We start from the raw sequence: 12,312 nt of genomic DNA, 5'->3' as shown, positions 1-12,312 counted from the left end.
TAATTACGTTAAAATTTATTTAAAAATACATTATCGGGCTAGTAATAGCCTTATGGGGAGGATCGAGGGGAAGGGAATATCCCACAGAGCTGGAGGGCAGAAAAGCAGCAAGTGGTAATGAAGCTACATTCAGAACCAAAACTAACACAGTGGGTGCAGCATCAAGTTTCATATTGAAAATGTTCTACTTTGAATTTGCTGTTCTATCACAATGACAGCCACGTCGGCACTTTAGAACAGCCTACGGACATGCACGTCATGTACACAGATTTTTTTACTGAAGCTAGCGAAAATCAAACAGGCCTACTCTTGCACTAGGTATCTCCAGGCCGTTCGCTGTAGCTTGCATCATCGTTCCCTGATGGCAATACGGTCATATAACAGACTGGAATTGTGAACATGTACATAGTCAACCTTGCCTGCATTGGTGACTTCATAATTAACTTGTAAGGTGTTGTGATACACGAGTACTTCAAGTAACAGACCGGCATAGTGTTGCGAACAGGAACTAGACGAGCCAGGTCTATTGGACATTTTACGCTGCCGGCTGGCCTGGTCTGCTGTGCTCCGGATATCAGCAGCGTTCGTGTGTGTCTCGACCCGTGTCAATAAACATAGATTGACATAGACGAGAAAGCTGGATATGAGGACATGCCAGACATATCCTCATACCCAATCAGCAGGCAGGTGTCCGTCCACCCATACCAAGTTTAGCAAGCAGACAGGTGTCTGCACATCCATACCCAGCCAGCAAGCAAGCAGCAGGCAGGGAGATGTTTACACACACCGGCCCATACCCTGCTAGTCTGCAGCAATGAGTAATACTCATGACTCATCTCCGCTGTCATCCACGTCCACTTTCCCCGGAAAGTAGGAGAAGGACCAGGCCTTGGAGAATAGGCTGCGGATGTTCTCCAGTTGCAGGTCGCGTGACAGGTACTCCGGTTCTTGGCGCCCCTTTCCCTCCCCTGATTTGCTCGGCGTGCGTTGGTGAAACCGCTTGCCAAACTGACCACCCTTCCCACCATATCTGCAGCAAGACGCAGGAAGCAATGGACCCAGAGTATGGTTATGTATACCGTTGACAGAACCTTCACCCAATGTACCATAGCCGACAGTATCTGCTCAGGTGACACTTCTGCTGGGCGCAGTTGCTTAGACTCATACCTGGGAGTGGGTATCATGGAAGAGTATTCTCAGGGTGAAATGAGAGGAGCTTCTGCCATGACCATGCAGAAACCAGTTCTACTTGCAATAGCTCCTGTATAAGGCCTATGGTGAATAGGAGTGCACAGTAGCAGCCAGTGGAATACGTGTATACCGGTATGTATGGCAGCGGCGAATGGAATACTAGTACATAAACACCATCCGGTACATGTGCATGTGTGTGTGTGTGTGTGTGTGTGTGTGCGCGCGCGTGCGTGTGTGTGTGTGTGTGCGCATGCGCGCGTGTGTGTGTGTGTGACAGTGTCACGAAACAGCGCAGCATTGTAGGCGAGGATGACTGCACATTGTGTTGACCAGCACTATGGCATGTAAGAGTACACAACAGTGAAAAGAATACCAGTAACTGCCACATAGCTCACCTTCCATCTTCATCTTCGTCCAGGAATCCGCAGTTGGCCTTGGAATCATTTACTCCATCGCCGCTGACCCCGTCCTTCTGGGCGGTATCACCAATGACACTTCCTCGCCGACTCCTCCGTCCATGTTGCACGCCGTCTTGGCATGCCCCTGCAGGCACATCATTGGTGTTTCCACGGTTTCGTCCGTAACGTCGTCGGCTCCCAGTTCCGACGGCAGTGGAAACGCTGCTGTCCGAGTCTGTGTCTCCCTCCTCGCCGTAGCCGGAGTTCAGCCCACCTCTGTCGCCTTTGCCGAAGGGATCATGGAGTCCATCACCATGGAGACCACTGCAATCACCAGACTGGCCACGCCCTGCTCCCGCAGGACCTCCGCGAGTGCCGTCACGACTACCCGAACCAGCACCTGCACCAAGACTTAGCTTCTGTCCAAAGTCTGATCCAAGGCCAGCTGCGCTAGAGTCACGGCTGCCTGAGCCTGCTCGGGATCCAGAATTACCCAGACCACCAAGGCTGCCGTCCAAGCCGAGACCTGCTCCGCTACCGGTTTGCCCTTGTCCATATCCGGGTATGTTGTCCGTTTGAAAGTCACCAGAAACATTTCCAGCTGTGTAGAGCTTGCCGTCAGCTCCGATGAACTGATCTTGTCCCAGAGCTGCACTGTCCAATCCAGGCATGTTGTCAGGGTTGCCGTCTCTCCCGCTGTGAGTACCCTTAGATCTGCCGGTACCACCTATGCCGCCACCAGCACCATCGCTTTCATCACCTTCGGCAATGCTGTGTCCAAGGCTACTGCCACGACCACCACTGCCAGCTCCACCACTGTTATGTCGCTGTCCACTAGCACCACCCAAGCCACCGCTGCCGTCGTCATATTCTCCGTCAAGACCTGCACCGCCACTGCGCTTCTTTCTCCTCCGCTTTACAGTACCGTCCTCTGCCACATACTCTTCGTACTCATACTCATTCTCGTCTCCGAATGTGTTTGAGCGTTTTGAGCGGCGCTTATGCCTTGCACTGCCTCTCCTACGACGTTGCTCCTCCGCCTCGGCAGATAGTCGCTTACGCCGCTCTTCAGGGCACTCGTCGGGTAGCTTGTGATGTCGCAGCCAGTGATTCCTACAATGCTCGCAGTGGAAATCCGGTATCGCAATCACGCCGGAGTTCCAGTCAGGCATGGTGTCACGCTAAGTGCAGAACATGCGTGTACACATGCACACACAGGAGAGAGGGAGAGAGAGAGAGAGAGAGAGAGAGAGAGAGAGAGAGAGAGAGAGAGAGAGAGAGAGAGAGAGAGAGAGAGAGAGAGAGAGAGAGAGAGAGAGAGAGAGAGAGAGAGAGAGAGAGAGAGAGAGAGAGAGAGAGAGAGAGAGAGAGAGAGAGAGAGAGAGAGAGAGAGAGAGAGAGAGAGAGAGAGAGAGAGAGAGAGAGAGAGAGAGAGAGAGAGAGAGAGAGAGAGAGAGAGAGAGAGAGAGAGAGAGAGAGAGAGAGAGAGAGAGAGAGAGAGAGAGAGAGAGAGAGAGAGAGAGAGAGAGAGAGAGAGAGAGAGAGAGAGAGAGAGAGAGAGAGAGAGAGAGAGAGAGAGAGAGAGAGAGAGAGAAGCGTATTGATTCAGTCTACAACTTGGAACAGTAACAATGCAGAATGGCAGGCTTACAATGTACTGCTTTCCTGCAGACCATTCAACTCAATGTTCCCCTGTATGCGGAGCATGACGGAGATTCAAGGCAGTTACTCTGAAGTATTGACGTTACTATGACATACCGGTATGTAGGCATGCGTCCACACATACACACACACATACACACACACACACACACACATACACACATACACACACACATACACACATACACATACACACACACATACACACACACACACACACACACACACACACATACACATACAGTACTACCAGTGCTCACTGTGTCGATGCCGAGCTTCTTGATAATTAGAAGGCGGCGCAGTTGTGCAATCTTCGCGCGATCTCCCCTCTCCTGCGCTGTGATCCATTCTTCGAATTCCTCCTCTGTCATATCAGCCAGGAATGCTTCCTCACTGAGTTCATCAAAGTCTTCTTCCAGGAGTGTTTCAAATATCTGGTTGGTACTTGTGGGTGACGGTCTGGACCGTCCTGATGCAGAGGTTGGTCGCGATAGTGCTGTGTTTTAAAAGGGGGGAAGGAAATAAAGCATACTTCTTCCATGATTGAGCACAATACTTGAGGTTCTATGCCTTGAAGTGTCGGTAATGGCAGTTGCAGATGCAGTACTCTCCTCCGTATTGGACCAAGTACTTGGCGATCTCCCAGTGGACATGCATTGTAGTGGATCTGGATCAATATTAGTGTGAGTGCTTCACCTTTGTCTATGCATGTATCACCTACTGCCGTTTATGTTTCGACATCATGCATCACAGATTCACTACATCCCCAAATTACCAGGTTGTCCACATACATGTATTTGTCTCAGTTGCAAGGCTACTGAGAACGATATTGGCGCAGACTGAGAGGTCTAACTCAGGGGAAAGCTGAAGGCTTCCCATTGCTTCTGTTACTGTACTCTCATGCAACACAGTGGAGTGTAAGTTTCAAAGAAAGCAATCAAGAACAGAAAAGTGTTTACTAGTAACAAGGCTTACACAATGAGTTTGGCCGAAATGTGCTCCCGGTTGATAAGCGAGGCATGGCCGAGCTGACTCTCTCCTTGCGGATACGTGGCAGCTCATACTGACAGAGTGAAAGACCAAACAAGAGTCATGTGACACGTGAGTAAAGTTTGTCGAGAAGTCATGCTAGTTTCAAAAAATTAATAATTATTGGACGTATCAGTCTGGTCCGTTCAGTGTGTTGTTTGCATACATGGTCCACTGTAGTGACAGATCATTGTAAGTGGTTGGCAATTCACTTGACATGTATTCACTGTATGTACAATCACACAACACCTCAACATGCTGTACAAGTTACAACATGTCTCTCCCCCCTCCACACACACACACGTACACACACAGACTAGACTCTGTGAACACCATTAATTCCACAAAAATTGCATCTTTTCACAACAGGTTTTCTCAATGCCAATTGATCCAAAATCCCCGGAAGCAGAGCAAGTCACTCATGCCCTTCATTAAGGAGGACTGTATGCACACCACTGTTCCAATGTCTACGCCTTCCCTAGAATTCAAGGTTTAAAGGTATCATCATACCGGTTCAGCCTCATCCTGGTGTAGGGCTCCGGGTGCCGAGATGCTTCTTCTGCGCTCCATGCCTGAGCTTTTCATTGCACTGCTTGGTCTGGCTTGGCTGGACTGGGGTCGTGCCAGGCCAATGGCACCGCCGCTGCCTGTAGCTGCTGGTTGACTGCTGCGCCATCTGCACATTGCAAGCAATGCATTGTTAGTTTGCATGTTAGCATGCAGCGCAGCTTCTTATCGCTATGTACTTGGAAGTACTGTATACTAGTGATAATAATCATGGTACCTAATGCCATGGAGTACATGTGCAATGGTCCACTTGGACATCACAATGTCTTGATGATTTTTAAAGTATATTCTTCTCTACACTGCGCTAATCTCAGGACGTTTCCCGAGGCACCCGTGACCCTATGCAAACCAAGCACGGCATAGGTTCTTTGTGGCAACGATACTAGAATTATGAGGACAGTGTTTGCTCTACTATTGGAGTGTTAGCTGACTTCGCACTCAGTTTCACTAACCACTGCGTAGACAAGAAAATACAAATGATTGAAGCACTGCAACGTCATTCCTAATTCTACACAAACAATCCAGGTTAGTAGATGTACCTTGATTCTCGCCGGTGTGCCGAAGGAAGGGTTGTACTACTTCCTGACGCTGCACTTGTCTGGCCAGTTGTAGCTGTCCCCGCTGTGAGGCCACCACTCCGGCTTGCTGGCACTACTCGGTGAAATCTCTGACCCAGGTCAGACAGAGGGTTCCGCGCGGCCAGTCGAGGAGCTGCAGACTGCACGAAGAAAACAGTAGCAAACACAGGGCAGAAAAGAAGTCCCTACCGTTTCAATAAGCGAACAAGCTGAGGAAAACTAGTCCTGCAGGCTGGCATCATCTGATATTGCCCATATGGTCATCATGGTCATGAGTTCAGCCCGAACACTCTTACCAATGGATACAGGAGCGGGCAGATAACACACAGTCATAGTCGTATGAAGCCCACCCGGGATAGGAACATAACCGAGATATTACACTATTTCCCTATCACCTTCGGCCCACAATCATTTTCTCTCAAGTACAGTAGTTAAAATTACTCGCACACTGGCCGGGACCATCCTGTTGCGAGGGCTATTTCATCACAGGTCTCGGAAACAGTGGTAGGTTCAGCACCTCCTGGAGGATCGTTCACTAAGAGCACGAGGGGTAAAAATCACCCCCTTCACCCTCAGTGCCTCACGCAGACACAGTGCTTGTGTGCCAGTGTGAGCCTGCGGATGATGAAAGTGGATTTGTTCCGGGGCCACGATCAACGCACTCACCCTGATATGGCGTGCCTTTCTCTCTGGTCGACCTTCACCAGTTGGCCGGGGTAGCGAGTCTGTGTTTTCACCCGTCATTGTCGATCCGCGGTTTGCCAACAGAGGCAGGGCGCCAGGAGGGGCCAACGGGGGGAGAGCGGAGGCCATCTTCTCAAGGAGCCACCAAGCTTCTTCAGACCTTCGAGCATTTGCAAGAGATTCAAATCATTCCTGTGAACGGAAGCTCTCTCTCTCTCTGGTGGCACGCCGCTGAATGAACCGAGCGTCGGAGCGAGAAAGCTAGCTACACCGCTGCAGGGCAAAACAATCCTTTCCTGCAGCGACAAGACTCTGTGTTTATGTCGTGCGTCCTTGGCTTTGGTCAAAATCTCAACGCGATTCATGCGCTTGTAAACAAAGTCGAACGGCCAGGTCATTATGTACGTACAATCATGTAGTTGCTGTCGAGTCCTGAAGCAGTGTCCCAGTTTCCCTATGCCGGGACAAGCGGACACGATCAAGACCGGCGGGCAATTGTGCTCAACCGTTTCGCGTGATCAGCTCAGTGCGTTGACACCGATCTGCACCTCACAACTGTCAGACACGCGTATCGCCCTGGTCTCTACATGGGTTGCTCGTGATCTTGGAGAGTTACAGTGCTACCGGTATGCCATCAGTGATCAGGTATACCGCCGAGGCTGGGTGCATGCATGATCAATCATCGTAACAAGGCGATACATAATACATACCGGTAGTCGGTACTGTGGTTGCAGAGTCCAAGAAGAGAATGAGCTGTCTTCTGCTGCCATTAATGATGTTGTCCAGAGATTGAGTAGTGTTGGTGCATAATGTTTACACAGGTGTCGACATGTCTGCCTGTCAAAGCTCGCTGGGATCAAGGCATTACTGGTACATAATTGTCATTCAACATTGTGTTCAGTTATCATGGTTATCACGACCATTCTGCGCCTGTTTGACAGATGGGATCTCGGTCCTTCCCTGGCATCGCAAGGCGCCGGCGGCTTGGCTGGCCGCGGATTTGCGGAGTGGCTGTTTCCCTTCAATCATTATCTTCATCTCAGAGCAGACATACCGGTATGCAGCCACTGGATCGTTCATGAATCATGTCGAGTGACTAGTGCCGTAGTGGTAGATAGTTTGTCATGATTTTTTCGTATACCGGTATCTTGGATGTAGAGCTACATCAGTACAGTCGTGGACATACTGTACTGCTGACTGTGTAATTCTCTGTGTACAGAGTTCAGTACAGTAAATGACTAGTGCACAGTAACCTGGTAACAATTCGTGAACCTGGGTCCAAATGTGTGGACTCTATCGGCGTGCGCAGGGGTCCATACAACTCCCTGACCGTGCCCATTGAATGGTTGCAATTATGAAATTGTTTCCGTCGATTCTCTCTGATAGAGCATCTTGCCACTCCGTCGGATTCCGCCCTCCAGTAGCCTCGCGCCATTGATGTTATGGACTCCACCAACAGGAACAGCTGCTTCTCCGTTGAGGCGCTGTGTGCAGAGCTCCACCATTGCAGTTGCATTTGTGCTTCTTCTTGGCGCGGCTGTATACACGCTGTACGAACCCTATGATGGATCCAAGATTGGGTTGTTGTTCAAGTTCCCCATCCCGTTCGGCTCCAGCAGAAGAACATGGACGAAGCCGAAGATTTTGGCAAGGGACCCTTTGCACCAGGCGAAGGAAGACACGGAGGGTTCGTCCCGTGAGTTCTCAACACCTCGAGAGAAGTTCTTCCTGGCGATGCTGTGTAAGTCCTCACCAGGGAACTTCCAGCGGCGCAGCTCCCTTCGTCAGCTGCTTGGCACACAGCTTCAGATCATGAGCCGCATTGCAGCGAAGACCCGCATGGCAGGTGACGAAGACGTGGAACCCCCGAATCCGAAAGCCAACAATACGCCGACCAACACCATCCCCACTGTGGGACGTTCTGGCAGTAGCGAGTACGTCGATCGCTTTCTGTTCTACTTCGTAATGGGCCGACTCGCCCTGGACGCTGGTGTTGAGAGTGATATGAAACAAGAATCTAGCAAGTATTCTGATCTTCTCCTCGGTGAGTTTGTGGATAGCTACGAACGTCTGACCCGAAAACTGATCTGGATGCTTACGTGGTTGGAAGAAATGGTGCACTTCGAGTTTGCCTTACTGCTGGACGATGATGTGTTCATCGATCTAAATCTGCTGGCACAGGCAATTCACGATGGTCCCAGCGTGCATCTCTACGCAGGAGGATCATCAACTAGCTTACGCTCGCGCGTTATCCGAGTCCAGAAACACCGCTGGTACGTTCCGCGGGAGGTGTACCCCAAGGACACCTACCCTCCCTACCATGTCGGAGTTGGTGTTGTGCTGAGTGAAGATGTCTTACATGCCTGTCTGCCTCTGATTCCCAATGTAACTGTGTTTGGCGTTGATGACGCCTATCTGGGTATTGTAATGGAGGAGTGTGGAATAAAGCCGACGCGGATTGAAGGCATACTGAAGATGGCCAGTCGGTGCCTGGATGGCAGCCGGCCCATCATGATAGGAAACATGCCAGCAGACACACTTCTCAAAGTCACACTTAGCTATGCTGCATACCCGCAGTATCATTATACGTGCTGAACGCTCGCCATGCCAAAAGGCATGCATCCTTGATGCATCCTTGATATCCATACTGTATCATTTCGACTATGTCAGATTTTTTTAAGGTGCGGGCATGTGACAGACATGGGGCGGAGCTAATTTCAGGAAATGCTGTAATTGGCAAATTTCTGATTCAAGAGGGATTAGAAATTTAGAATACATTTATTTGTGCATGCAGATCAGTTGTCTGTGTTTGAAAAACTGCAGTGAGTGTTCATGCGTCTCCTTGGTTCTGTGAATCTGATGAGAAGGCGATGAAAATACATGTAGTGCCAGTGGAAGTGCTTTGCGGATGTTGATTGCGAGGAGCCTGAAGCTAGCTCCTTCCCAGAGTTTTACTCCTGGGTTCTACTCCCACTTTGCTATGTTCACTATGTTCTTAGCATCATTATACGGATATGGCCTTCTTTCCAGTATAGATCAAGTCCCAAAGGCCTTGCAACTCCGGGGAAAGCCCTACGAATGGTAACAAGAGCGCATCCACACTCATGGGTCGCTGCTGGCTCGGTCCGGGGCTCGCACATGGTCACTTGATCACATCTCGGGCATAATGGTATGCGAACAACACCTACCCGCCCTCACATACGTACACACAACCAAGGGCGTTGGACCTTGGAACCCTGGTCCCTGGCTATACCAAAAGTACTGTAGGCTACAGCACGTCACCACAATAATAATTATTATTATGAGCTCGGGAATAAATACAAATTGTTGAAGTACATGTACATTTCCGCCAGGTCAGTCGGTCTCATCTCTCCGTGGTGCAATGACGAGTCTAAAATATGGATGAGCGAACAACTCAGTTCATAAATTGAGTAAATCCCATCTCAATATACTGTATAACTACCTGAGATCATCAGTAAATCCTCAGTACAACAACACTGCAGTATAAATTACTTGAAGTAGCTGAGATCAGCGAGAACCTAGCATATAGGGATGCTCCATTGCAGTATCTGTTTTTCTTCTATGATCAGGATTCTGATGAATGACCATGGACATAACAGGAGGTATGGCATATTGTTGTATTTGTCATACCGCTGATCCGGTTAGATTGTGTTCTTCAGAAACCTTGTGAGCACATCCAGCGCCCTGAGTGGTTGTGTGGACGGCACCATGTGACCCGCGCCGTGCACGGTTATGAACGAGAACTGAGCGCCGTAGTTCGTCACAAAGCCGCCGACCTGAGTTGCCGAGTCGGCCCAGGGTCGCCAGGGCTTGGTCACCGCGATGGCTCCCGTGGCAACTAGCCGTGCAATCCAGTTGCGAGTGCCGTGAGTCGGCACAATACCGTCGATATCGCCAGAGTACACGACCGTGCGAATGCCGCTCTTCAAGAGATACTGATGTACTGGTATCATCGATGCCAGGAAGTCCACCCGAGAATAGTTGGCATTGATCTGCATGTTGCATTCGCTCCACCGCGTCGGCTTGGCATGGATAGCATCTTGAACAGTCTTCATATTGAGATATGCCTGCGAGTGTTCCATTTGACAGGGGCCGTTGGCCTCAAGCTGCATGCGCCGAAGAGCGTTGCGTGCGTGGAATCTCAGCGGTGCATCCGAGTCGGCCATCTTCTGCAGGAAAGCCGTGCGATGACGTGGTGCATCCTCCAGGCACATCAGCTGGTAGATATCGTACGGATCGATGTTACCCGTCTCCCTGCTAACCTGGGCCAGAGCGGCTTGGCACTGTGCCTCGCTAGCCACTTCTCCTTCAGCCAGCAAGTCTAGCCCTAGCCGCACTCCCATGCGCTCTTCCAGGATGGGCAGCATGTTACTGAGGTTGCAGTACTTCACTACGTCATTGCCACTGGCTTCCCTGACCAGATTATAGCCAAGCCATGTCTGCACTACTCCCAGATTGTCATCACCAGCCACTGTCCACGCGTTACCTATGAGTATGCCTTTCAGGTTGATCGCCTCGCCTGGGTTCGCGCTGTTGTGCTCCACAATTGCCTTGGCCGTGGTCGGGACATAGTGCCCGCCATAGGACTCACCCGAAATGAAGAAGTCCCGTCCCTTGAACTGGTCGTAAGCCTTTAGGAATTCAACGAGGAAGGTCACCACATCTTTAGCTGTGCTCGCGTCGCCAGGATTGTCATAATCGCTCTTGGTGTTCGAGTAGGAGAAACCGACGCCGCTTGGTGACTCCAGGTAGATAACATTTGCTGCCTTGTTCCACGAAAATTCGTTCATGTCCAAACTCCCGTTTCTGGTGGGTTGGAATGGCCCATTCTCGGACGTGAGACCACCGAGAGACGAGCATCCCGGGCCTCCGTTGAGCCACAGGACCAGCGGATCGTCGCTGGGAGACGACTGTGACTCGACGAACCAGTAGAAGAGGTTTCGCCCGTTCGCTGCGGCCACCGTGGCATACCCGCTGTACTGCTTGAATGGAAGGGTACTCTGCAGTCCGGGTAAGGATGTGATCAAGTCACTGTGAGGCCCAAATTCTCCATGTACCACCTCGAATACACCACAAAGCACCGCTAATACTGAGCAGATATTCCACATGGTTGCCACACTACGGCTTTCGCAGTCACGCAGGTCACAGGCTATTCTTGCAAGTACTTGGCTCGGAGAAGAAACCAGAGAGCGAGCACAAACTGGAGACTCGTGCACGGTCGCTCCAGGATTGAATGGTCCGCGGCAGGGTGTGCATCGATGATTTTACCTTCGAGTTCGACACCAGATTTTGTCTGTCAGCATTCAAACCCGAGAACGGATGCAATGCACGTGACATACAGAGGTTGGGAAAATGAGTGCAGTGGGTGTTTGTTGTCCAGAATGGTGATGGCTCTCACGTGACTCTGCTTCCACACGTACCCGTCGACCTGAACTGCTAGCTGAGGATGTCATCAGGTCATCTGGTCATCGTCAGCACTTTCATGAGTATCTCAAGTGCTATTTCTATACTATAGTAAGTTATGGCCTAGCTACAGCTGCTCTCCACACATGTTCTCGAGGGCCTCACATGATTCATGAATTCAGTACATTGTACAAGACTGCTACTTCGCATGCATGGTACCACTTCGCATGGTACCGCCATCTTGCAGCTGTTCCACATCGAGGGGGACAACACTTCATAGACATGAGAGTGTCATGAGAGCATCAACACAATTGTACTTACAATCTGTATGTACCCGTATCATGCCGTATGTCCGCACCTTTAAAGCCATGGAGGTACATTACATGTATATTCGATTATACTATAGCCATGGGCTTCATAAATGAAAATGACAATTAGTATGTACATGTATGCGCTGTAAATATGAACGAGTAAGTGCTACATCATAGTACATGTATACCAACAAACTTACAGTCCTGCAGGAAGGGTCACAACTAGCCCTTTCCCAAAGATGCTCGCCACTTTTTTCGCAACTTTTCGTAGTTTAGGAAGATATCGCAACTATGTTACTTTCTTCATTTTCGCGAACTATTTCGCAACTCTTCCGCAAACTTGGACCATGGGGTCAAAAGGTCAAGTCACAAACTACATGTCGGACAAATGCATACTCGCTCACTTCTCGCCTGCCTTCGGACTCATTTCAGAGAAACAGTAGATCAACGGGTAGATCTACTACAGTG

The 12,312-nt window shown here is 50.1% G+C and overlaps 3 protein-coding genes across 3 annotated transcripts; 1 reads left to right on the top strand and 2 right to left on the bottom strand.

Annotated features, from left to right (window-relative positions):
- Positions 1–13: 13 nt before the first annotated feature.
- LOC135808726 (hornerin-like) lies at positions 14–6,483 on the bottom strand. Its single transcript, XM_065321951.1, has 7 exons — positions 6,092–6,483; positions 5,387–5,565; positions 4,791–4,956; positions 4,227–4,314; positions 3,512–3,747; positions 1,587–2,770; positions 14–1,030 (listed from the first exon to the last, which is right to left on the bottom strand). Exons 1-7 carry the CDS (start codon positions 6,236–6,238, stop codon positions 826–828), a joined length of 2,205 nt encoding a protein of 734 aa, XP_065178023.1. The 5' UTR covers positions 6,239–6,483; the 3' UTR covers positions 14–825.
- A 900-nt stretch (positions 6,484–7,383) lies between these two features.
- Positions 7,384–9,006, top strand: LOC135808725 (lactosylceramide 1,3-N-acetyl-beta-D-glucosaminyltransferase B-like). Its single transcript, XM_065321950.1, has one exon. It carries the CDS (start codon positions 7,547–7,549, stop codon positions 8,702–8,704), a length of 1,158 nt encoding a protein of 385 aa, XP_065178022.1. The 5' UTR covers positions 7,384–7,546; the 3' UTR covers positions 8,705–9,006.
- Positions 9,007–9,378: 372 nt separating this feature from the next.
- On the bottom strand, positions 9,379–11,373 carry LOC135808724 (uncharacterized). The gene has a single exon (XM_065321949.1). The coding sequence runs from the start codon at positions 11,236–11,238 to the stop codon at positions 9,772–9,774; it is 1,467 nt and encodes a 488-aa protein (XP_065178021.1). The 5' UTR covers positions 11,239–11,373; the 3' UTR covers positions 9,379–9,771.
- Between the last annotated feature and the right edge of the window lie 939 nt (positions 11,374–12,312).

Source organism: Sycon ciliatum, chromosome 2, assembly GCF_964019385.1.
Source record: "Sycon ciliatum chromosome 2, ocSycCili1.1, whole genome shotgun sequence".
Taxonomy (NCBI): domain Eukaryota; kingdom Metazoa; phylum Porifera; class Calcarea; order Leucosolenida; family Sycettidae; genus Sycon; species Sycon ciliatum.
The sequence above is the reverse complement of the archived record's forward strand: the minus strand, read 5'-3'. Positions and strand labels throughout refer to the sequence as shown.